Source organism: Drosophila grimshawi, unplaced genomic scaffold (genome assembly GCF_018153295.1).
Source record: "Drosophila grimshawi isolate 15287-2541.00 unplaced genomic scaffold, ASM1815329v1 contig_311, whole genome shotgun sequence".
Classification (NCBI taxonomy): Eukaryota; Metazoa; Arthropoda; class Insecta; order Diptera; family Drosophilidae; genus Drosophila; species Drosophila grimshawi.
Window position 1 is genome coordinate 9,848,997 of NW_025063098.1, and position 27,208 is coordinate 9,876,204.

Sequence of the window (27,208 nt, forward strand, 5' to 3'; positions counted from 1 at the left end):
TAGTATCTAGGTATATACATACACACTGGGCATATATCCCATTGGAATGATTTGTTTATGTATTAAATGGGTATGTTTAAATTATGAGAAAAGAAAGAAGGCCAGCTTTATAATTTTTAATATTTTATTTATTCATAAGTTTGCATATCTCTGTACGTTTACAAGCTATTTTAAATATTTATGGACTGTTACTTGAAGAACTGCTGTTGTTCGCTCTTAAATTACGGTATATATATTATGTACGTGTAAAGCTAAAATTTACAAGTTAAACTAACTATGCATTTAGAAATCGCTAGAAGAATTGCGCAAACATTTCACACGCCCCAGGCGAGGCCAATTGGTTTTTTTCTTTTCTTGGGAGTTTTCAGTGTTCTCTTCTATTTAGTCTCTATATACACAAGTTACAATTGTTTAACAAAAGAAATGTTTAGTTCGTTTAAAAGATTCCTTAATCACTACATACAACATGGCGGCCTTTTAGTCTGGACATTTTTTCGTTTCTATTTTTGATTCTTTTTTTTTTGTTTTTTGAAAATCCTGCGCCGGGGAACTGAAAATCATTTTCTTCTCATTTTTACTGACACTGAGTTTGAGTTTTTCTTTTTGTTTTAAGTATTTACATGAACATTGTTCTAAGCTAAGTTTGGGAGAGTTGAGTATTGCCCATCAGCCCATCGGCCCGTTACAGATCTGGAAGAATGAAAAATTATAATACATATAGGTGGTCATTGGACAGATTGTTGTCACTTACTCATCGTCTCCTGCTGTATCTCGACTTTGTATGAGGGATTGTCGTAGGCAGCATCGCTCTTCCGCGGCGGTGTAATCGAAGCCGTTTGATGCACTCGCCTCCTGGTTATGATCAGCAGCAGCGCCAGCGTTGACATTATCGCCAGGGCGGCAATCACAGAAACAACCACAAGTGGACCATAGTAGTCGCCAACGGGTTGATCAGTAACCCCAGCGGTAAGGAGTTTGCCTGCGACGATGATAAGGTCAAAATAATTTATAAGAAGTTGAGCATTTCTGGTATAATGAAAAAGTACATGAATAATAATTTCTAATTAAAATAAATAAATCATTATTTTATTACATGCAACTTTCAACGATGGTGCTTAAAGTGACTTTATAAATCTAGTAATTATTATAATAAGCACTGATTATATTTGAAAATGTTCTAGAAATTTTTAAAATGGGTCTACCCTTGCCGTCGATGAACTCGTAGCACTTCTAAGTCAAGAACTAAAAACCTAATTATATTATTTATTCTTATATAGAGTTTAATAATATGAGACTGCTTTTCTTAATAAATAATTTAGCTATAGCCCCAAAGAAAAAGAGTGAAATTATAGTGGTCTAATTTTTTTGAAAAGATCTCGCTTAAAATCTATCTATTGGAATAGATTTTTAATATTTATTAGTGTCTCAACCCAAAATTGAATCTAGATTTTGTAATACCCAAAAATCTGAACAGAGATTATTTGCCCACAAAAGACCGTATGACATAGTTGTATGTATGAAAATGTGTCTGTCTTCAAGGCAAACGATAACTTATGTTCAAGAAGTTTAATTGTACAACTCTTATCACAACGCTAAGCCGAATACCTAAAAAATATGACAACCAATTCAGAAACCAATCTGGAACCAAAATACTATTAGACCTTATTCGATTTTATGGGATAGTTTCTTTAAATTTGGAGTTCAGAGATATTGAAAACTTTTAAGGAAACATTTTGGATAAATCTAGTTTCAAGAACAGGCTCTGTAAAAAAAAGTAAATATTTTTTTCTGATTTAGAGAGTAGTTTTTACATAAGATATTCACCGTGACTATTTACATTTAAAATATTTACATAAACATAGAAGTAATGATTGTACTACTTAAAACAAATAGCTTTGATGTTAAATTTCAATCATAAAATTTATAAAACGAGTTTACCAAGATTCTTAAAGCTCAAATAGATCCTTTCAAAAACACGCCAGACTTGAAATGGCAGAAAGCTCATCTTAAAGAAATCAACTACGAAATTAGGACTGTGGCTTACCCGTCTTGCCCGGCGTCGCTGGACCACCTGGTTTCGTAATAAAATTGACGACATTGCTCTTCTTGGTGTTGCCATTGGTGAGATACATTTCCAGCCAAAGGCGATACTTGGTGCCTGGCTTGAGGTCCATGATCAGGGTACCCGTTGTGCTATCTCGTTTGGCCACCTTGAACACGCTGGAGTCCTCCTTGCCGGCATCGCTCTGATAGATGGCGCGATAGATGTGCACGAATTTGTCCTCCGGATAGGGTACACCATTCCATGAGATTTCCACACTCTGCGTCTTAACCTTCGTCACATTCACAGTCACCTCGAATCCGTAGACATCCACCTTGGGCGCGGTGCGCACCTTGATCATATGTCCAGCGAGCAGCTCGGCTCCATGGCCCGCAAATGGAATGTAGTAGAGTCCAATCTCGTAGCCCGTATCCGGTTGCAGATTCTGTATGGTGTAGCTGGTGAGGGCGCGGTGAATCAGCGGCGAAGAGGAATAGATCATGCCAGTGAGCTCCTTGTAGCGCAACTGTACTCCATCCACATACTCCAGCTGCTCATCGGCCAGCTTCTTCCAGGTGAGCTGCAGCCATGTGGAGTTCGTTTCGCCCACATTCAGCTCGGGATCCTCGACGGTCTTGAATATATCCTGGAAGTCGGGTCTGTAGTCGGATACATGTGGGGGTGGCGTAATCACTCGTTCCGCTGGCATCTTCACCGTGTACACTTTGCTCGTTGGCTGCGTATTGAGATCGCGCAGAATCAGTGTGATCTTCACCTTGTACAGCGAATTGGGCTCGAGGAATGGCAAATCGAATTCCATTTCCGAGGTGGCAATCAGATCTTCGGGCGGTGCAAATATCTGTTGCTCCCACGTGGAAGTATCATTACTTGGCCCATTCGTATAACGCATCTCAACACGTCCGTGCAGATTCACATAGACCTGTGGCACGGTGAATAAAATGTGAATCGTTCGCGGATCAATGGCCTCCAGTGTGTGCACCTCAATATCTGGCTGCAGATTGTTGAAACCTACAAAAGACAGTTGGAATATTAAATATGGCTCAAGGATTCAATAAAATATATATGTATTTAAAATCGAAATGAGCGACTGTCGTTACAAAGATTAATTCTATTCCAACTTCCAATTCCAAATCGAATTTTGAATTTAGTTTATACTTTTAGCATCTTATTCATTGAGCGTAGTCATTATAAGTTATATTATAAAAATCACAATTTAATGAATATTTATCAAATTACATTTTTTTTCCTCACGCAATAATAATTATTTTTGACTTAATAATTATTTCCTGAAAAAATTTAAATATTTTACGCATTTAAGTATCGTCAAAAAAATGTTTTTCACTCAGGAAATAATTATTAAACTTTTTAATAATACTCAAAAGTAATCATCATAATAAATTGTATAAGTAAAATTCCAAATGCTTCAAGTCGTTTCAAAAAATCGAATTTTGTCAAAAAATAAAAATAGTTTCAACATGTTTACTTTTAAAATATAAAAATCAATACCTTTGATAAAAACATAATTCGACTTAAAGTTTTATTTTTAAATAAAAATTCAACATTCCTAATTTTATATATTATATTCTTCACTCGGGAAAATTGAGTTACTTACTAAAAGTCAAAAATATATTCATTAACCCAAAAATCAGATAGAACTCTTTTCTTCTTGAATTCCAGGTTGAAAAGTAAAAAACAACATCATTATGGATTGAGTTAATAAAATCAAAAATATAATAATTATTCCTGAGGAATAGAAAAAATAACCTTGTGTATACGCTAATAATATTCAAGTAGATGCCAACTGATATGATTCTTTTTTGGTAACAAATTAAAAGTAATTATTACTTACGATCTGTTCAAACTTGGAATCGAGAGAATTGGAATTTTTCTGTAACTCGCTCATTTCCAATTAAAAGCTTAAATTAGTAGTAAGGTTAAGTGATTTCTAAAAAGCGCAACAATGATGCGGATGACTGATAATGTGAATGTATGTGTGTGTGCGTGTTTGTGTGTGGATTGATTGGTGTGATTTTGAGTAGTCACAGTTAGTAAACAGTAAGACCCTGTCGTTGTGTATATATTGTAGTATCTGTATAGCAGTGTGTCCAAATACGGCATGAAGAGAGAGACAGAGAGACTAGAATAAGCTAAGAAAAATTGTGACTAGAATAGTGAGGATCTCAACCTGCTTGCTGGGTTGGCCGCTTGTCCGAGCTCTGATTCTGACTCTGATGCAGGCTGTGCTCACTGGCCTGGGTGGATAACCCAGAGCTGGTGCTCGAACTGGGCATAATGCTTGGCAGTTGTTGCAGTGATTCGTGTTGTTGCTGCTTTTGTTGTTGCTGCTGCTGCTGCTGCTGTTGCTGGGAATGTTGTTGCTGCTGGGGATGTAACAGTCCTGGTGGCACACCCAGGCCAGGTACCAGCGGATAGCTCTCATATGCCACTGGCTGACCATCGACAATGGCAATGCCGTGTGGCGGTGGTGGAGGTGGCACTCCACTGTGCACAATTGGCACATAATGTGGAGGCAGTGGTCGCTGTTGCTGCTGCTGGTGTTGATGTTGCTGTTGCTGCTGTTGTGATGTTGCTCCCGGTCCGCCTGGCACGCTCTGCTGCAAATGCTGTAGAATCTGTTCAATTCTCAGATTGTGATTGTCCTTTTGTGGCAACGATTGTCCGTTCGGTTCAGCGCCCAGGATATTGAATAGATCCGATTGACTAGTGGGTGCCGGTGGTGGTTTGCCCTGCGGTATTCCATTTGGATTGATGTCGTATGGCTCGTAGGGATTGTAGGCATCATAGACGGGCTTCGCAGGATTATAGAAGCCATAGGGGCCAATATGTTGTTGCTGATGCTGTTGCTGATGCTGTTGTTGGTGCTGAAGCTGCTGCTGATAGTCGTTATAGTGGCCACCCAGCTGCAATGGCACAAAACCGCCTGGCGGCAATGGTGCTCCATTGTTCACATCGTCCTCATGCTGATCCTCGTGCACATCGTACTTGATATCATTCTTTTTCTGCTGTTGTTGTTGCTGTTGCTGCTGTTGCTGCTGGGTCTTCTTGTGCAATTTGTCGTGTTTCTCAAAGACGCCGCCACCCAATTTGGGTGGTTTGCCATCCAATGTTGGATAAAAGGCATTTAGCTGCGATTTCTTGTCATATTCAAGATCCATGGTCTTCTCATGGAACACTGTGTTATCAGTTGGTGCTGTTGTCGTCGTTGCTGTCGCTGTCGCTGTTGATGTGGTTGTCGTTGTTGTTGTTGTTGTTTCTGATATTGGTTGCATGTTGAATGGTATTTAAATTATTTACAAATGCATAGCGTTAATTTTTTTGATTTTTTTTTTGTGGTGTGAGCACAGAAAATAATAATACAATATAGTACAGCACAAAATCACGTTATTTATAATATGTAAGAAATAATAAGCAGAAACAGAAACAGAAAAAGAGAAAAAAGTTTGCAAATAAGTAGCAAAAGCGCGATAAAATAGATAGAGTATGAAATCATAATGGAAAAGCCAAAAGTGCTTCGAAAACATGCGAGAAAAGATGAGCGATATAAATGAATATGCTTTAAAATGTTGTTTGACTGAACAAGAGTGGTTTTCGCGATCATTTTCCAATTGCTTTTTAATTAACATAATTACTCTGTTTACACTACAGCAATTACAAAGGAATTTAAAATTAAAAAATGTTTACTAAATAATAAATAATTAAGAAATTACTTATATTTATTGCCGGCAAAAATAAGGCACCATTTCTAATTTCGAGTTTATAAAAATTACATTTGCCCTTGTTATCTGAGATTTGATTCAAGTCGAAAATAAAGTTTTCGTTACGGGTTTCTAACAACGAAATATTCCTATATTTACCTACATATATTCGATCAGCGAATAAGTTGATTCAAGAGTTGTTTTTTATGTTCTTGTCTTTACTTAAGTCGCATATAGTGTAAACAGAGTTTAAAAATGCCTCTTAAAATTTCAGCATGCAGTAAAAAAAAATATGAGAATATTTTATGCGATTAAAAGCCATATTTACCATTAGGCGCTGAGGATTGACTAGCCGGCTGCTTTTGTTGATCTTGTCCCTCATCCTCCTGCGCCTGACCGGCGGCACCTAGCTTGGGTGCCAGCGGTGCACAGGTCCAGTGCTTGCAGCACTCATCATCGGGTATGGGCAGGAGACGCGCTTGTGCCGGATGGCAGGGTAAATCTGCCGGAGGCAGTGCCAGCACTGGTGGGCAGGCGGGACGACACTCCACCTTGCCATTTTCGCAGTAGCAATGCTTCTCACAACCTTCAACATGGGGCAAGTGATAGGGATGTGTGATTGAATGCGAATATGAGGAATGCGTTGATTGCTTACCCGTCAGATTGGCTGGAATGGGTGACCAGTTCTCAAATTCCATGCCCTGATATGTGCAGGTGCCGTTGTCCATGCAACGCATGCTCTCCGGACAGCAATGTGGCGCCACTGGCTTAAAGTTCGCCGGCACCGGCTCCCAGCGTATGCAGTGCGGATTGAGCACGTCCAGGCCAAAGGTCGAGGGACACTCGACCTTGGCACAGTGGACGCCCTGCTCATTGCAGATGCACAACTGTTCGCAGCCATCGCGGAACTGTTGACCCAACTCATACTGCATACCCTTAAATGAGCAAATGGACGTGGCACCGCCAGCACCGCCAGCATCGCGTGCCTGCTGCTCCAAGCCAAAGCTACGCTCCCGCTCCTGCTCATGTTCATGTTCATCTCCAATGCTATTCTGACCACCATGCGACAATGGAATCGGAGCCAGCGGCTGCTGTTGCTCATGATCATCGAGCGTGACATCGCACAGCTCCAGCTGGCAGCAGACATCCTTGGGATCCTTCACGTAGACACACTTGTCCGCTCGCGTATAATTGCGCTCCGGACACCGGGGCCGGCAGTTCATGATGCCACCCTCGTCACAATGACAGATCTGCTCGCAGCCAATCTCCAAACGCTCCCGGAACTTGTAAACGCTACCTTGGTAATGGCAGTCATTGCGTGGCTTTGGCGTGATCCCTAAACGCATGTGTGTGTGGTAGTCGAATATGTTTTTATGTGTGTGTCAGCAGGTGTTTTGTGTGTGTGTGTATGTGTGGAAAGCACATAAAAATTTATGAGAAGCACAGAAAACACAGCATTAAAGCATATGCACCAAAGGCAACAGCAAAGCTAAAAAACAGCATCGATTGCCGTCTAGAAAAAAAATAAACTAAGACTCACCTTCGTTTTGTTCACCAGATGCATTGGTTGGCATGGTGCCCAAATCGGATGTTGCCACACTGGGCTCCAGCAGTGGTTCGTCACATTCCATCATTCGGCAGCATTCGTCTTCCTCCACTAGGCGCTCGTGGCAATGTGGATTGGCCATGGTGCGTTGACTGCCACGCGGATATGTGGCACCCTTGCAGCGTGGCTCACAAATCCACTCACCACGGTTGCAGGTGCAACGCTCATCGCAGTCCCTTTCCATGCTCTCTCCATGCTAATGAAAAAATAACCACAGTAAGTAAATTTATTATTATTTATAGTAGCTAACTAATGCTACTAAAGGGGAACAAACAAGATTTTGTCAGGGAAAAAATGAATACACAATATAATTAATGTGGTCGAGAAGCTACAGCTAAATAATTCCAACACTTTTTTTTATCTTGTATGATACTTATATAAGATCAGTTAATTAATGGACCTCAAGTAGGGGAACATGTTGTGATTCTTTAAGGAATTTAATAATATACTACAAAATCTTGTAATCTGCTTTTATTGTATTATTTTTTACTTCCATTTAATTTTATATCATTTACTGTATCACTTTAATTTGAAATATAATCTTAAATGTTTATTTGAAACCTTTTTAAAAATTGTTGACTGTTTTTAGACTACATGAAATAAATAAATATTAAAACCCAAACCTAACCTAACCTAAGCAACATAAGTCTTATATTCTTTACAATTAGAAGGAATGTGGAGCAATTTAATCTTACATTTCTTATTTGAAGTCTCTAATTTAGTAATACTTTATACAAATATTTGTACTCTCGCAGTATGCGATCACATATATATACATTTATGGGCTGAAACGAGTTTCAGTTGTTCAGAGACAGTCGAGTTATGCGAGTTATATTGTTGCCGCTTTCCCTTCTTGAAAAAATCTCACCAATAATAGCGGGTTACTTTTAGTGGCTGCTTGAGAATTGCGACCCAATTGACATGTAATGAGAACAGATTTAGTGCTCCAGTTTAGCACTAGTGGCAACTGCTTAAAAAATGTGATGTGAAAGGCGGGTGAAGTCATTTGTGCTCACAAATTGCGTCAATTTGCACAGCAAACTAAGCGAGTAAATCATCAATCATTTGATCATTTGACGACTAACGAAAATTGTTAAACATTTCCGGCTCTACTTTAGATTCGTAGTCTGTGTGCACCAATAACCAGATATGTCAAAGTGCCGGTTAAACTGGCTTATAGCGCGACCTACACGCAGAAATAGAGGCGATTAAAATCAAGCTCGTTGCCTGAGTCTTTTGTTTTGCAGCAAGCGTCTTGCAACCTTTGATCTTAAGATTGTGCTTAGTATTATAACATGCCAATTAAATGAATACACTTTATACGAGCCAAGAAGGATGCTCACTTCCCACACTTTTACCAAATTTCATTAGCCTTTCTGGAGAACTTTATATCTCTAAGCTCATTAAGATAAAGTCATTATACTCAGCTGGCAAAAGTAATTGTGGCTCAAATCGTGCTGACATACTAAACTATATATATATATATATATATACATAAATACATAAATATATATAAACTCGCATAGTTCATGAAGTGTGCTCATTTTTTACTCATTTGGTTGCCCGCTATAAAAAGTATTTGTGGCATGCGGTCGACATCGCATTGGCATGTTGCACGTGTCCGCTGTCGATCGATCGCAATTTTTAAGAAATAACAGAGCAACAGCAGCAGCAGCAACAACAATAAAACGAACAACAATTCATTAAAAGTGAAAGCAAAAATGATTCCATATCGAGACCGATTATGAAAAGTACAGCAAAAACAATATAAAATATTCAAGAAAAAAATGTAATAACTACATTGAATTTGCAGCCGATTTTAGTGTATAAAAACTTACACTTTACGTTAGCTACAGAAAAACCAAACTTAATTATTGAATAATGCTCAAGATTAAGTTTGATTAGGTACCCTAACACTGATTGAAACATTTACGTGTTGTTTTTCCGTAATTACATGATTACAAAAGACGTAATAAACTTGTGAGACCCGTATAGGAATTTATTACTAGAGTATTAAAATAAAAACCCAGCGACCGTTTAATTAAAACAAAATCAACAGCAAGCCAGCCAACTGAAAGCAATATCTGTCGGCAACCACAGCCACAGCTGAATGGCTTGGGTTGGTCAGTAGTGCAAGCCGAAGGCGTTGCTATTGCTGCTGCTGCAGTTGCTGGCTTACGCTGCAATTCATTTTCGATCTAGCAATACACTCAGAAAAAAATAAAAATCGTCATATATGAATTCTTTCATGTACACATAGAAAAATTGACAAAATTTGTCAAAGTTTTATAAAAATCCACGCTGATATTAACAAATGCCAACCCTGGTTTTTGGAAACGCAAAACGTTCAATTTTAGAAATGTAGCTTCTGAATAATAAGGTGGTAAAATTGCGCTGAATTTTTCTGAGTGTATATTTATGACTCGTTTAATGAGCGAGACATGGGTGCAATGTTTGATGAACACGTCACACTCGGACAGACGCATAAGAGGCGTGTAACAATTTATAAAAACAAGATGCTGGCGTTAATTAGATGATAGATAAACAGCCATATTTATTCTACCAATGCACCCACAACAAGTTGTTGGCATTTCCAACATATTGATACATTGCGACGTTGATTGCGCAGACTGAGGCTGGGCTGGGTGATTATGATTCTGCAGCCAACATCAACAAAGACAACCGGGCCAAATACAACGACAACAAGCGAGGCACTGACAACGACAACGACAACAACATCAATCACTAGATAGCAATTTGTGGCATTTTTCCGATTTTAAGGCGCGCAAATATTTGCATAATTGCTGCTTGCCCAAGCATCAACCGCAACAACAACAACAAAAGCAACAAACACATTAAAAAAAAATGAAAAATGACAACAAGGGAAATGTGAGCCAAAATTATAATTTTTGGAGTGCAAACAGCAACTGCAACAGCAGCAAAGGCAGCAATAGCAGCTGTGACTGCGACAAAAATGGTTGACCGGTTTTTATGAGTGGCCCAAACTTGTTGAGCATTATGCAATCAAGTGACGACAAGGCAAATTGCAGTTGCGTGCCAGGAAGTGCAAGAGATGGCTGAGCAGGCAAATAAGGCGAAAATGAAGGTGGCCTTATATACATATACTAAACGTACTCGTATCCCTCTGGCAGTTTTCTAGAAAAACAATGAAAGCAACGCTCCCAAATGGGTGCACATCTGCATAGGCATGGGCGTTGCCCGTAGATGGGGCACTTACCAAAATTTATAGCACCAAAAAATATATTTACACATTTCTTTCCTATTCTGAACTCAACTGTATTATGTTTAAAATTTAATAGAAAATTTTCTCAGTCTTTTTAAAAACAATTATTAGGCACTTCTTAATATCTCATTAAAAATCTCAAAATTAATTACTTTAATTTTAATTTTTCGATATTTATATTCTGGTTGTATATATTTTTTAAACAAAACACTGACTCTATAATCTTATGGATAACTCAAAATTGGATTCACGTCATTTTGATTCATTTTGCCATTTTTTTTATTGCAACGAACCAAAAGGTAAGTTTCTCTTTTTCCTCAATATGACCAATCTTGTGAGATTTTCCAAATGAAGCCAAAATTGTGTACGTACCTTATAGCTCCTGTTGTTGGCCAAACATTCGCGATGCATCGTATCGCCGCTGGCTGTGATTTCCACGATTTTTGGCACTTCCGTTTCCGGTTGAGTCGTTGTCGATGTTGTCGTTGGAGTCGCAGTGGAAGTTGATGTTGTTGCAGATGCAGATGCAGATGGAGATGCAGCAGTAGTTGTAATTATCTCAGTGCGCTCCTCGTCCATGCTGACATTGCTGAGATCCATAAGCGCCTCGTGCATCTTTGTAGCATTGTGACGGAACAGCACATCAGCATCTTCATCGCTGCCGCCCGCCGAGCGACCCTCACCGGCAAACACCACAAATGGCGAATCGGTTGTTGCTGCTGTTGTTGTTGTTGTTGCTGCTGTTGTTGTTGTTGTTGCTGCTGTTGTGCTACTGCTGCTGGTGCGGCTCGTTTCGTCCTCGTTTGGGTGCTGCACATAATGCTGTCCTTCAACAATGTTAATCACTGTAACCGCATCCAGTTCGTGCTGCGGCATGACTGTGGTGCCCTCTGCCTCAGCCACCAGCATTGTCTCCGTCTTCGCCTCCACCTCGGACTGTGGCTGACTTTCGGGCTCATTCATATTCATGGCGCGTGCTCGGGACGTTGATGTCGTCTCAGCCGCTGACTGGGCCGTTGCCTTGTTCTCCATACTGACAATAATGTCAGCACTCGATTCAGTTGTTGTTGATGTAGTCATCGTCGCTGTCGTTGTTGTTGCTGCTGCTGCTGGCTCGGCCTCCTCGGTGCTGCTTGACAGCATTTGATAATCTTCGTGCTCGGCCAGGCGATCATGATTCTCGGACAGTATATGCACATGATAGGGATCTTCTGATTCACTTGTTGTCGCTGCTGCAGCTGTTGTTGTCGGCATTGCTGTTGTTGTTGTTGTGCTGGTTGTTGTTGTTGTTGTTGTTGTGATCGCAGACTTGTCGCTGCCACTTTCATTCTCACTGGTTGTCTGCTCATTCTCCTCACTGTTGCTGGCCGTTATCAGCGTCGCCGGATGTCGGAAATTATTCAAATCCTTGGCATCATTATCATCGCTCTCATTGGAAATTTGATTGAGCAACAGCTCATTCTGTTGATGCTGATGCTGCAATTGATCTCGTTCCTCTTCGTGTAGATGTTGCTGCTCCGTGGTGGGATCATCGCCAACATTCTCTGCATGCTCATCCCGCAATGGAATGTGCTGGATGTGCGTGTGATCTGCTTCCGTGTGATGGACAATCAGCGGCTGTTCGGCAGCTTCGCTCTCAACACGCGGCGTAGTTGTTGGTTCCGTGGACGTAATGGGCTCAATGCTCGTGGAACGCAATGTAGTTTCCTCCCCATCCGAACTGTTGGTAATGCTGCTAACAACTACTGCAGCCGGCATTGTGGTTTGTTCTGCAATTATACAAAAACGATATTGGTTTTATTATAGCAATATTTTTTATAAACAGTGGCAGAAATGTTAAATATCCAATTTTGTCGGTAGTTTCTCTATCCAATCTGAAACAATAACGAGCGAGCACAGCAATCTATGGTAAGCATCAGATTTGAGTCCAGCTGCTCACATTTAAATTTTATAATATTTTTTGGAAGTGTTGTGAAATCAACAGACCACAATAACTTTGTTTTTATAACCGATTATTATGCACCGTTTATCTCCTGTCAATAGACCACAATAACTTTGCTTTTACGACCCATTATTATGCAATATTTGTCTTCTGTCACTAAATGTATTCTAAAAATACTAAGAAACCTTTTAAGTAATCACGTCGCTAAGCAATTTAAATTTTGCTGCTAACTGATGCCCAAATGCAATAAAGCACTTAACCGAACACCCTTTAAAATTACTTATTGCATTATAAATGTACATTATAAATCAAAACAAAAAAACCAGGTATTAGCTTCCCTCTCCATAAGTATATAAGACGCAATAAAAATGCAGTTTGTAATAGACGAAATACATAAATGATAGCAGAACACAATACATTCAGCTATTTAGCAAGCACTCATTGATTACTGTTGAAGTTTTCATGATTCATGAAAATTTCACAACTAGAATTTTTTAGCAAGAAAAGCTTTTTTATGTATATGTGAAATATTGAAAAATGTTTGCACTAGCCAGTTTACTGACACATTTGCCTACAAAAGAGTTCTATTAGCTTATAGATGTTAAGTGGAATAAAATGATCATATGCACGAATATTTCCTATTCAATTAGCACGGCGAAAAGTTATTGGCAATTTCGATGATCTATGTAGAGTTCAACTCACAGTTAGAACTAACTCATTCAGTCATTCGAAGGGGGTAAATAAACTTTAAGCTGACTATGAATTCGCTAAGCTGGCCCACATTTACCGGTACCGGTACATCTGCAAGAATTTTTGCGCAAGACTAGCGGAAAGCGCAAAAAAAAACAAGAAGAACAAAAAAACATAACCTACTCGTATTGGAAATATCTCACGCGTTCTATCATTGGCAGCATCATTTGCAACGCCATGATTGAAAGCTACTCGCAATTTATGTTTGGCTGTACACCGTAGTACAGAGCCAGAAGCAGACGCAGCATCAGTTCCTCAGAATCAGCAAGGTATTCATTAAGCTGCGGTTGCGTCTCCTCGGCCAGCCAGCTGAATCATCGGGCTGCGGCCCGCCATTCTTGGAAACCTTGGCGGACGGACAAAGCCCGCGATGCCAAAATATCAGTCAGCCGCATCTTTTCTGATATTCTTGTTTCTTTTTTTTCTTTTTTCTTCTCTCTTCTTTTTTATTTCTTTAGAGCTCTTTTTTCATACTTTGCTTTAACGCGCTTAGGAAAGACGAACGGAGCTGAGACCTGGGCAAGTTGTTATTCTTTTGTGGGGCTTTTGTTGTTGTTATTATGTGTTTCTGTGTCTGGGTATTCTCCGTTCCTTCGCTGTTATATAATTACTTTTATTTTCGGGCATGGTTTCGGGGCGCAAAGCTCAAGTCATAAATAAATGATGACTTTAGTGAGGGGTCTTCAGCTTGTATTATACAACAACAGCAACAAGAACTCCAACAAACGCTACACACTTGACTCACTCGTCGTACAGAGGTTCCAAAAGATATTAAGTTGTTCTAGCTAAGGCAAGCAATTTGAATTAAAAGCTAATTCTTTAATGCCAACTTTAGTTAATCGAATAGTTTAAGGCCTAAACACGGCTCAAATTAATTGAGCTTTTAGTTTAATTCTTGAAGTATAATCTGTATCATTTTGGTCGAATTGACTTAATGTTTGAAAACACACGCAGTACATGAACCGAAGAAATTGATTGATTGAAAATCTTCGATTCTATTTTCAATATACAAGTAGTATATAAAAATAAACAATTTACAATTGATTATTGTTAGAATTAGATTGTAAGTTGTACATAGCTACAATTTTCACAGTGATTTGTGAAATAGGACAAAAGTCAGATTGTATTTTGGAGTACTTATTAAAGTGGAGAAACGTTTTTCTTTTCTTGTGCTACTTTTATCAGGAAATTCAATCCGCTTTAAGAAAAATTGGGGTCCAGTGAACGAAAGTTCAAATGCGGAAATAAAATATTTGAGATCATTTAAGCACATTTCCTTACATTTTTAAATTAGCGTAGAGCCACTTTAGGGCATAAATTATATGTTGAACACCAATTAACGATTTCTTAGGTTGCATTTGATATATTATTAGCTGCGTAGCAATTTATATCATATGCACATGCTTTATGTAATAAGTATGGATATTAAAGTTTTTCTTCCTAAACCTTTAACATCGAGTGTAAATCGGGTCGTGAGACACGAAATGAATGTTAACTGCTCATTGTTATTTACACATAACTCTCTTTTAACAACTTGGATTGTAGTTTTCATTTAATTTACACATTCTTTTTGCTTAGCAGCTGCAACACGTAACTACTCGTTTTACTGCGTAACAATAAATGGTACTACTCTTGAACATAAGCGCTATCCATTATGTTTCATACGGATCCAGAGTCCCGCCACTGACTCACGGCAAAGCAGGGAGAAAAAAAAGAACATAAACCAATGAAAAAACACCCGCAAGTCAACAACTGACGACCGCTGCAAATGTGGCCCCCATGGGGGCAAATCGAGTGCCAGGAGAGCCGGAGAGTGGGATGAGAGGAGTCCAGAACAGTGTGTGCCTAGGCGCACCGGGCCTGTCATGCATGCGTGGTAATAAGCATAAAGGCGGCACAGGTCTTCAGGGCCAGGCAGGCAGCCGAAGATGTCGTCGCTCCAATAAGAAACAGTGCCTTTGGCTCTGCTCGAGTCCGCATGCAACGAACGTCAATTTAGCGTTAAGAAATAGAAGAGTTCCAGCTTTAGTTCGTTTTTAGCCCCACACTCTGAAGAAAAAACGCCCTGCATTTTAGAAAATCTACGTGAAATCTAGAACATTTCTCTTGTTATTAGACACAATTTCTAAATACAAGTAAAAAATTTTCATAAAATTGGAAAGGCTTGCCCTAAATCAACAAAAATGTTGCGTTTTCCTGTAATTTAGTAATATTTTTTTATATTTATGTTATTAATAAAAGCATTTCTAAAATCTTGAAATGCAAACCCTGATTATTAGAAAAAATCTCGGGAAGTCACTCAAATGTTTTTCAAATTAAAAATAATATCCATTTTTTAAACAATCTAATATGTTAGTAAATGTTAAATCTAATCTAAACTAATGTTTAATAATAATATTGGCAACAAAAAAAAGCTAATATTAGAGCTTTTTTTATACAAATATGAAAAATCACCCTGAAATTAGTTATATTTCTTCTAAATTTTACAAAAATGTACCCTAAAATCAGAATAATAAGTGAGTTAGCTTAGGCGCCAAAAGTATGCCATATTTCTAAAACTTAGGTCGATTTTTTTCTGAGTGCAGACAGAGACCAACTCTAGCCTGCCTGCTGACTGCCTGACTACTGCAAGCTCGTAAATGCTCTCATCTTTTCTGTGTATGAGTGTGTGTGTGTGTGTGTGGCTGTTTGTGTGTTTTATGTTTTGGCTCCAGACATTGCTTTTATTGTTACTTTTACTGAGAGTTAAGAGGGGGCCAGAACTTGGCTATAGGGTTACTGACTTGAACCTTGAATTTTAGTTCGTTATGCTGCTTGCAGCTCGAACTGCTGTTGCTGTTGCTGTTGCCGTTGCAATTGTTGTTGTTTGCAGTCTGTGAGCCGTTTAAAATACTCGAAGTTTCAGTTCTTTGCTCCTTTGTTTTGTCCGTTTTTGCTTGGTGCACAATTTGTCTTTTACTGTCATTGATTTTCATTTTTCACCGGCACTCGTTAAGCGCTGCCAAGCGGCTTCAATCTATTTTTGTATATACACCATTTACACACACACATTCACATATACATGTGCATATCCATACATATACCTATATATAGAGGTAGATGGGTAATGTTCACTTTTGGTGGTCTCTTCTGCGTCTCCGTTATGCAAGTTCGTTTTTATTTCAATTGGGCTTTATTTAATTTCTGCCTCTTTTTTTGCTTCACCTACATGCAAACGACTCAGGCAACGAACTTGATTTGTGTGTCAGCCATGTCAAATATGCATTTTCGTGCTCTCAGCCGTGTTTATGATGTGCACAGTTAAGCCGAGCAGCCGCTTGATTATGATATATGACAATGGCTCCTATCCGCATGCCTATTTTAAAAACGCCCACAGCAACAACAACAGCAGCAGCTAAGCACTTATGCAGAAATGCAAAACGTTGAGTTGTCGGCAGTTGAAACTCATTTGCGGTTTTTCTAAGTCACCGCACGTTTTGCTGCTCCAAACAACCCGATAAACCGACAGACCGCATTCAAGGAGTTTGTTTGGCTGGGGTCTAGAAGAGGTCTACAAACGATGTACTTTGAATTGACAAGCTGTCAGTATGCACTGCATGCAAACCGGATGTCTTTCTTGGTATCTGACAAAAGAACAAAATAGATTTACAGTAGCTAACCACTTAACGGAAATACTCATTTAAGAATATTTTATAAATTAATTCAAATCAAAGCGATAGATATTTTATAGTTTTCTTTTCTTTTCATATATTTATTTATTGACTTATATCCCACATTTTAAAGTATATATATTCTCGAACAAGCTGCTCTCAATAACTCGAAAACCATATGCAGATAAAGTTTACTTGAAATGAGCAATTTCCGATACAATAAAAACCAAAATTTTAAAAAAATCTTTATTACTGTGTATATATTTACCTTGACTTTAAATTTATCATGTGCAAAAATTGTATTAATACCTGTTCAAACCATTATTTCATATAAGCTACATCTGCAGATCGCATAGTCTCTGAGGTCAAGGCTCATGGTTATTGACTTAGTTCGTCGACCCGATCAGTAGGTTAACACATAAATATTAATAGAGTTTCATATGTTTTCTTCCACCAGCTACATATGTTACCCATTTTATACGCTTTTAATGCAATTGTTTCAAGGTTTTATAAGCCACAGTGGGTCAGATTAAATGATTGAAAAATGCATTATTTATTTGTGTAAACTTTTTGTACAAACTCCAAAAAAAAAAAACTACATTTGTGGACACAAAGATATATAAATAACCAATATCGCGACGGGATCAATGATGCAATCTGGCTTTAAATCAGATTTATAACCAATGTTGAAACTTCAAAGTGATAGTCCTCACCGGTGTGCTACAGGGAGGTTGGGGGGACACCCGGGTATCAAGTTGGTGGTTAGTAATGACAAATCAGTCAACCGGAAGCACGTCACAGGCGGCCCACTCGCTATTCATAATGAGCACTGCATAATGACCATTAACATCAGTGCGCACTTCATGGTAAAATTTCAAAGTGGGCCTGTTCGCTGGTCAAGCTTTTTAACGCGCAAAAGCTGTCAACAAACAAATGAAGGGTGGGGGATAAGGGGGTGAGGGAGTTGGGATTGGATTTTAGGCAACGTAACGGTCATGCGTCTGCTTATATGTGTGTGTGAGTGAGTGTGTGTCACGTATCCACAAAGCCGAACCGAATCACAACAAATTTATTTGATTTGCCTACTTGAGCGGTTTTTTTGGCTGCAGAAGTTGTTGTTGTTGCTGCTGCTATCTGATCCGGTTTTAGTTTGATTTGGACAAAACTTTTTAAATTATAAACAAATACAAATGAATATTACGCAATCGGAGGCACTTCACGAGGCGTCGCGTCGCGTCGCCTCGCTTGCATTTGGAAAGCTGAATAGCCATGGATATATATATTTTGGCAGGGTGTTAATAGAGCTTAATAATTAAAGCCAGATTATGGATAGTATTTGTTGTTTTTGATTGCTTTGAAAAAGTTTTTGTGGTTTGTGCCATTTTTTTGTGCTCTTTGTCTGTATGAGGAGAATGTGGTTGGTGATGGTGATGGTGATGACAATGCATGTTATTAGTTAATATTTGTAGCATGTTAATTTGTGAAACTAAGTGTTAAAACAGCACCTGAAATCGTGGTGAAGGTTGTTTTGCTGTTAACAAGATTTGCACATTATAATAATGGGAAGATGATATGAGCACATTTATGAACAACGCATTAAAATAGATTGTGTACATTTTGAAAGTAAACTGTGAATGTGAAATTTTCACAAAAAAAAAAACGTATCTATTCATAAACAATATTTTTACACTTTTTATACTATCCCAACCTAAGCAAGTATAGAAAACGAGTTTTGAAGCCCACATCTTTTACTTAATTAAACAGGTTGTGTTACTTTTAATTTGTTTAATAAGTTTATACAAATACATATATTATACATAGGAAACCTTTAAAGATACAAAATTGTGACTTGATAATTAAATTAATGGCAAGAAACAAATGCGATTGCCTAAAAGGGGAAAATGTTATCAACTTTCCCAATTGTGACTATGAAAATATTTCAGCTCATTTAAGGCAATGTCTTGAAATATGGGTCAAACAAATGCTGAAATTTGGGTAAGAAATTTAACTAGTACATAGTTGGAATTACCCGTTTCATGGGATACGAAAATATTTGGGTTTCTTGTACGTCTTATCTGCCGTTGAATCTAGCTAATGACTTAAAATGTGGCAAGAGAACAGAGAATAATGTTTAGCGGCAAGGCGGACAATTTTTCAATAGGGTAAAATTCTTCATGCCAAAGACATTAGGAAAGTCCGCAACAATAACTAAGGGGAAAATCGTCAAGCAGTTCGACTAGTTGGACAGACATAAAAAAAAATTTCTACACTTAAAGGCAACGTGTAAAGCAGCATTTGACCTTTTCAACCGTACAGCTCGAAAGTTCATGTGCTCGGGCTAGCTAATAAGAAATGCAGCTTTGGAATTCGTACAGGGGGAGGGAATGGAGTGGGAGGCAGCACATCTAATGCTAACTCAAGGAGAAGCAGAAGAAGCAGAAGAAGAAATAAAACACGTTTCAGCGCGTGTCATCGTCCACGAAGAGGCCAAGACAAAGACCCCAGCAAGCAAGCAAGCAAAAAAAGATAAACATAACCTGCATATGACTATTATACACAAAAGCCACTTAACTTTGTACAATTGATAGCTGTATCTGTATCTGTAGATGTTACTGTATCTGCGTATCTGTATATATATTTGTATCTCAATGCAATGACACCACGCTTTTCAGTTGGCACAACAAACCAAGTGAATGCTCTACGAGCTGCTTGGCCGGCCATGAAATCCACTTGCAATTGAATTCAAAATTGGAGCTGCAAGTGTTTCGTATGCTCATGTGAGAGGCAATCGCAATAAAGTGACTCGACTGACTCGACAGACTGTGTGCCAAGTGCGTTTCAAATTTGAAGGTCAACTAAATGGCGCTCAGCCAATTAAACGAGATTTCTGAGGCTAGTACAAAGTACAAAAATTTAGAAATAACAAAGGTATCACATATTTTATATTATGCATTAAGTGTACCCCTTATAAAGTTCACAAAATTGAAAAAGCTTAAAAAAGATAAGAAATTTAGAATAAACATAAAATTATAAATGAAAAAATATTCAATAAATAAACAAATGCACTCAGTTTGACATTTATATAGATATAGAATAGGTTTTATGTTGAAAACGAACAAAAACCACGAATACAAAATATTAAAAAACATAAAATTAAAATGAAAAGAGACTATAATTTGATTTATGAAACATAAATAAAATTTAAAAATATATAACATTTAAAACTAAAATAAGAAAAGGAGTGATATTGAATACTTAAAAAACTATTGGTAAATTAAATTATAAATTATTTGAAACTGAAAACGATGAAAAGACTCGCAAATATACATATATAATACACATATATTTAAATATGAGTACTAAATTTATAAAAAAAAAAAAGAAAAATATCGTTTTGGCTGTAAAAGTTATTTTAATTTGCCCCATAACTTAAATTACATACAATAATGTGTAGTAAATATTCAATTAAATTAACTGTTCATTCTTGTTTACATTTCACATTTTTCATTACGTATTCTTCTTTCTAACGCCCTGGGCAATTTATACATATTATCTCAGTTATGTTTGTTCACTTCCATTCTACAATTCTTTTTCCCTGTCTCTTGCTTCCCAACCATATATGTGTGTATTTATGTATCCACTTCCTGGCCACATTCTGTGCACCGTTCAATGACACAGTTAATTGCATAAACACCCCACAGACAAGCAAACAAACACACACATTCACATTATACAGCCCGCAATTAAATTGCATTAATTAGAGTCGACTTTTTGCGCTACATTTCATCTGCGGTGATCATAAAAAAATTAACTGATGGAAGAACAGCCAGCAAAATTATAGAAAACATACATGTCTATATAACAACAAGAGGGCATTCAATACGTATATATACGTATATTATATATATGTATATATATATATATAAATACACAAATTGATGTAATTAGGCAAATGCATATATTTCAAATAGCAATTTAGTAAAAACAAGTCACAATTATCAGACTAGAATTTTTTTTGTTGGACTTGTGCCCCTGACACAAATACCAGGAGCTCAGCTGATCAGGTTTTCATCTGATGTTTGGCTGTAATTTATGTCCAATTGAACCAAATGTTAACCAGTTGTTCTATCACTTGATGCAGGCAATAAATTTTCAGGTGACGCTGCGAACGGAGAAAGCAGACTGGAATTAAAAATTACCGCCCATCATCCCTCCTCCAACCAAAGTTAAAAATCCACACCTTGTGGATGGACTGTGACATGGTATTTTATATATTTTTTGACACTTCAGTTCGAAAATCCATTCAGTCATATTTATGGGTGAAATGTTAATTGTTAACTGCAAGCGTTTTACAGCACTTTCACGCTTTACAAAGTCAGCCTCTGGCTCGGACAAGTGTCAATGTACAGAGGAGCAACAACAACAAACACGCTGCAATTAACAACATTTTGTTGATGTTGTCGTTGTTGATCCACTCAAACGTTCATACATACGTACATATGTCCACACACGGCGCTTAACGATTTTTAGCTATTTCTGTTGAAAAGTTTTAAGCTACTTTTACTTATCGGTTCATTATAACGGACGTTCAATTTTGCCAGCTAATCGTGCACGAACTCCAAGCGAAAGGTAAACCTCACCAAAACCACAATTGCCACAATACAAACACATTTACACACATATACACATATGTATACGCATGCCACACCCTCTTAACAGAAATACTTTTCATTTTTTGCTTGTATTTCGCGCACAAAGACTTTTATCTTTATCCTTGAAAATATACAAAACAAATGACTTAGGGCACAAACTTGTTTAGCTGCGCTCTTTTTCTGCAGAATTTCTAAAAGAAACAAACAAAATTAAAAATTCCAAAACAAATAAACAACAATCACAAAAAAAATAACCCCAAACTCTCATAATATGAACAAACAAAGACTTGAGGACCCTCTCTTGGTAGCATATGCGAAAACTTATTATTGTTTTAGGATTTCAGTATGCGTTTTTTAATGGCGCAGAGTGTTTGACTAAGTATGCAACTTGTATAGAATTAACAAGCTTCCTCAATAGCACTCAGTAGTTGTTTTGACTTTTGCTTTCAGCATTTTGAACTCACTGACTTCAATTTCCTCCAAGTCTTCACGACATCGTGCTTAAAAATATGCAAATTTTTGCGTGCGTTGATTTATAATAATAACAAATGCGCAGTAATCAACAATCAACATAATAACATCTCATTCACCAATTTTAATTTATTTTTTTTACAGTTTTTCCTTGAAGAAAGTAACCAAAATCAAAATAAAAAAAGTATGATCTTGGCCAATAATTGAGGTCGTTACTTGGCACGAAAACTTAGCCTTTGATTTTGTTTACGATATTGAATTTAATATTTCGTGATGTGTTTTATTGTGTAATGAGACCTCCACATTTTATGCGCGGGTATATTTTTTTTTAATGTAATTTTTGGCAAACCTTGTCGAGTGCAGGCCCTGAATTGCATTCGAACCACTTAATAGGATCTTATAGTTTATTTTTCTGCACTTCGATAATCGCGACCACAAGGCCATCAATTAGCTCCCATTTTCTGTATTTTGGCCGAAAACTCAGCAGAAAATTAACATAAATGATTTATGCACTCGACTTTAAGCCGTGGTCAGCAATTTTCCAACTCATTAGCAAGCTGCAATTTATTTGCACTTGGCTTTGTGCAAAAACAATTTACAGCTCTAACATTCAAAATGTTATATCAATTGGGGTTTTACCAACCTGTATCATGCAAAGGCCGCTTACAATAATTGCTGACTTTGGTGGTCAAGTCTATTAAAGTTGTCAGGCACAAATCATTTTCCAGAAACTGTTATGGTGCCAAAATTTGTATACTATTGTAATTATATATATTACAATTTTTGAACTGATTGGAACATAAAATGTTGATTGTTTAGTTGATAGTTATTTCTGGATTTTTAATTTCAATGATAGCTACATGTCATATTATAAAAGTTGAATATATCTAATATTAATTGAACTAGATTCAAATAATATTTTTCAATGCGGGAAAATTAATAAGTTAAATAATACATAAAGCAATTATATTATATCATTTTATACCAGAGGTCAAATATATTAAAGTTTATAAACAATTCAAAGTCAAGTTTAAGAATAGCAGTGAACTTTATGCTGAGCTTTGTTCATTTGTTCCTACACAATTACATATGTATTTTGTCCAGTTATATAAGCTTTTGTATCAATGGGTTAATTAATTAAAGCAAAAAATTAAAGTAAAGCTCTAAACACAAAACAAGTTTAACAACTTAACGTTTATTGGTCAATATTTATAACATTTGTGGTCTACTCTCTGTGATAATTCTATAAGCAAATAGCTCACAAAATGTTTAGATAATCAGTTGACAATAGCCAGTTTTTCAGATCTTTGGTAAGATGTTGTCTTTTGGTTGCATGATTCATGATTGGATTCATTAATTAAAGCTGTACATGGGGGCTGAGATGTTTAACATCTTTAAAAGTTGCGTCAATTTGCTTGTGGGTGTGTTTGGCATCTAAATGATTTATTCAAATTTGTTGTTATCTAAGTTCAAGTTAATTTACTACATGTGGTTTTAATTGGCATCCCCCAAAAAGCCAAATAACCTATTATTACGTATTTCTGTGTATGGAAACGAACATGAGTTTCAAGTGGCACCCAAAAATAAACAAATTACTTTAAAAACATTTATGACATGCATTTAAAAGGTGTAACAGTTGTCGGTTAGCACGTAGGTGAAGGACATGACTCATATAAAAATGCTTTAAATTTATTTAAGCATTTCTAAATTTGTTAACTAGCTAATTACAGTCAAAAGTTATTCATAAATTTAACTGATTTGTAATGTGCAGTTTACCAACTGTCTAATATCAAACCCAGTTAGTTTTCAAGTCTTTTGTCTTGTTGCTGGCAAACTGTGTGGCCCGTTTGAGCCAGCATCTTATCTTATGATCAGGCTAAGAGCTACAGCCAACAGTTAAAATACCAACAGTTAAAACGACGTTTCATGAGATCAAAGCAGCTGTAAATTCCGATGCAAATCGCCGGCAACGTGACACGTTTGATATGCAACTGACATTAAAACTAGAATTACAAACTGCTAATTACAAAAAAAAAAATGTTACAATACACGCAGAGTCCAACACAGAGCATAGATCTTAACAATTAAACTGCTAGCCTATTTTTCAAGTTAAAGCTTCGATCGACGAATAAATTTTCAGCCTTTCACTTAGTTTACAATAGATACTGAGGTACAGGGTTCTATGACTAACTTTTATTTACTACTACTATATTTGACATACTTTTTTTAAGCTCGATTTCAACTTGCAGTTTTAGTCAACGAATTTAAGCCAGTGTTATGGTATCCCACATATTTCACCTGTCTTCTATATGCTTAATGCTTCAGTTGCTTTCCAAATTTGTTTTTAGCTTCGGAAATGATTTCCGCAGCAGCTTAAGGAATAGTTTCCATTTCTGTTTTACTTTGAAGCGCCGCATAATTAACGAAATAATTCAACAGGAAACCAATAAGAGAAGGCCAACCAAAATTCTGTCTATGATTAATCTAAAGAAAATGACGCCATACAAAATTTCTTTTACACAAGCGCTGGTGCGCTCTATTTAAGCGAAAAAAGAGAGTAATTATGGGTTTGAAATATTTGACGGATCGAGCCGTAAAAGACGGCGGCGGCGGCACACGTCGCGACGTCGCCGAGATCGACGAAGTGGTGCGGCGTTAATTGGTATCTCAAAGAACGAAATTTGATTATGGGGCCAGAGACGGAGAGAGTCACCGGACTCGAGAACAGTGAGATTAAAGTGTCTGGAAAGCTTTGCGAGACGTGCATGGGCGACGTCTATGCTATCTATCTATAATTTTCGTGCTTTGCCTCTTTGCAACTCACCAGCTTCGCTTGCGTTCAATTTGTTCGCTCCTAGAGTCGTTGAACTATCCAATATGGTCGCAGTCGCCGTTGCCGTCGCAGTCGACGTCGCAGTCGACTCGCTGCTTTGTTCTACGCCAATTGTTGTTGCCGTTGCTGACGTCGTTGTTGTCGTTGTTGTGGAGTTTGTGGAGGCAGCAGCAGCAGCAGCCTCAGTTGTTATATCCAACGCTGGCATCATCGTGGCTGCTGCATCATCCTCGCCTGCAGGCGCTGACGCCGCACGCTCAATTTGAATGCCAAGCAGCAGAAATCCACAGAGGCTGGCCACAAAGAGTCTACTCCACAAGATCGACGCTGAATCGCCCGCAGCTCTTTTTTTTCTACACGCTTGCATTTTGATTTTGTTTATTGTATATTTTCGTAACGATCTCTATTATATTATGTTTGTAAGTTTTTCTCACACCTTGGCACTATTTGTTAAATTATTAAAATAAACAGCAACTAAAAAAAATTAAAATTTCTGTAATAATTTGTTAAAGGTCTGCCAGCAACACTTTGAGTTCATAAGTTATTGTGTTTTTCCTTTCTCGTTCACTTTTTGATAATATTTTATTTCAAGCGATCTTTTGTTGATTTTTTGCACGTTTTGTGTTTGACATTTGCCCATTTCTGGAGTGTCTGATTTTATACTTTCGTAACGGTAACTTTTTTGTCATCTATTTGGCAACCCTAAATGCTGTCATTTCCGTTGAAAGGTTTGTTGAATAATGTTGGGGGATTTTATTTTGAGTTTAATTTAGCCAACACATGTGAATGTGTTCAGAAATACCCAAAAAATAAATGTGCTGCAATATATTTTTGTTTTTGTTATTTGTATCCCCTCTAAAACTGATTTCCAAAAGGCTGTCAAGTTTGTCAAGTTCGTTGCCTAAGTCTCTCGTTTTTTAATCATTATTCCTCCTTGGGTTTAAATTATAATCAATATATTATTTGGAGAAATATTAGAAAAACTTAACCTTTTCCACAGTTTTTTTTTTTGTTTTTGCCATTCTTAACTTTGTAGGAAAATATATTCAAGAAACTCAATGCGCATGCAATTCGCAATAATGCAGCAGCAACAAGAAGAAACACTTTAGATCCAAATTGTATATTCGAACCGGTTTCGAGAGCAACCAACTCCAACTACAACTGGAAGCGGCTCTGTGGCGTTATTTGCGGCAACTTTGGCCGACTGCGACCAACTAGAAAACCACAAATGCTATTGATGCTGGTGCTGATACTGTTGCTGTTTCTGTTTCTGTTGCTCTAGTGCATTTGGCCAAGTTTCGGGTTGCATATTGGGTTGATTATAATTAGCCAGCGGCAGCCGAAAACAATGCCTGTTATAGTTCACATGACAGTTTCTAAATAAATTAAATAATATTGTAGATGTGTACATATTTATAGTTATAGTTTAAATTACAAATGATGTCATTGTAAAAGTTGCTGTCCGCGGTTTATTTACTTTGACATTTCACATTTCACTCTCACTCCTTTTATGAAGAAATGGCAAACAAAACACACAAGAAAACAACAACGAACACATTAACACAGACAGAGAGAGAAATATACATAAAAAGAGAGAAGGCGCAAAACTTGTTTGTTTTTTTTCTTTTTTTTTTTTTGGTTTTGGTATTTTAAATGGAATTTTTTTCTTCTTTTCAACTGCATATTTCACTCGATTTCGATGGGTGTCTGAGCGTCTGTAAATAAGAAAGCCGCGCTTTGCATAAAGCAAATACACACACACTCACACACACACATACACACACACACTTAAATGCTTGTTGGTATTACGATTTTGCACTCAACCGATGCGCAAAGGTTTCCAAAAGGTGGCCAAGCGCACGGGCCACGTTTCTATAGAACAATAAAAACACGATCTGCTTCTGGTTTTGTCTAACAACCGCTCCGACTGAAGCACATCCACCAACTGAACTAGGCCCAGAGCAACTTGACGATCTCTTCGTGATTTCATGATAAACTCACCACGGCGCCGGCCACGTCGGCCAACACGACAACAATACGGCTGCAACTGGTTTCTGTTGCTCTTGCCACTGACTGTGTTGAGTTTCGTTTGGCCGCAACAACAGCTGAGCATTGTCGAGCGGCGCAACAGGTGAGAGAGCGCTGCTTGACATAATCCGCTCTCACTCTCGCTCTCTCTCTCGTTCGCTTGCCTCAGGTGTGTCTAGGCTGTGTCTGTGACTCTATCGGCGCGTCTGTGTGTGTGGGTGTGCAGTCGCTGCCAAAAGTCGTTGAGTTTTTGA

The 27,208-nt window shown here is 37.6% G+C and overlaps 1 protein-coding gene across 6 annotated transcripts; it reads right to left on the reverse strand.

The window, feature by feature from the left end:
• Nucleotides 1–112: 112 nt before the first annotated feature.
• On the reverse strand, nt 113–26,825 carry LOC6564084 (putative epidermal cell surface receptor). 6 transcript variants are annotated; one of them, XM_032737754.2, is made up of 10 exons: nt 26,736–26,824; nt 24,918–25,369; nt 11,001–12,397; nt 7,319–7,580; nt 6,434–7,114; nt 6,107–6,364; nt 4,248–5,336; nt 2,045–3,070; nt 752–979; nt 113–690 (listed from the first exon to the last, which is right to left on the reverse strand). In XM_032737754.2, exons 2-10 carry the CDS (start codon nt 25,291–25,293, stop codon nt 683–685), a joined length of 5,325 nt encoding a protein of 1,774 aa, XP_032593645.1. In that variant the 5' UTR covers nt 25,294–25,369; nt 26,736–26,824; the 3' UTR covers nt 113–682. The 6 variants fall into 6 exon arrangements, with proteins under 6 accessions (XP_032593645.1, XP_032593644.1, XP_032593646.1 ...); XM_032737753.2 differs by having other exon boundaries at nt 24,918–25,400; XM_032737755.2 differs by having other exon boundaries at nt 26,715–26,824.
• Between the last annotated feature and the right edge of the window lie 383 nt (nt 26,826–27,208).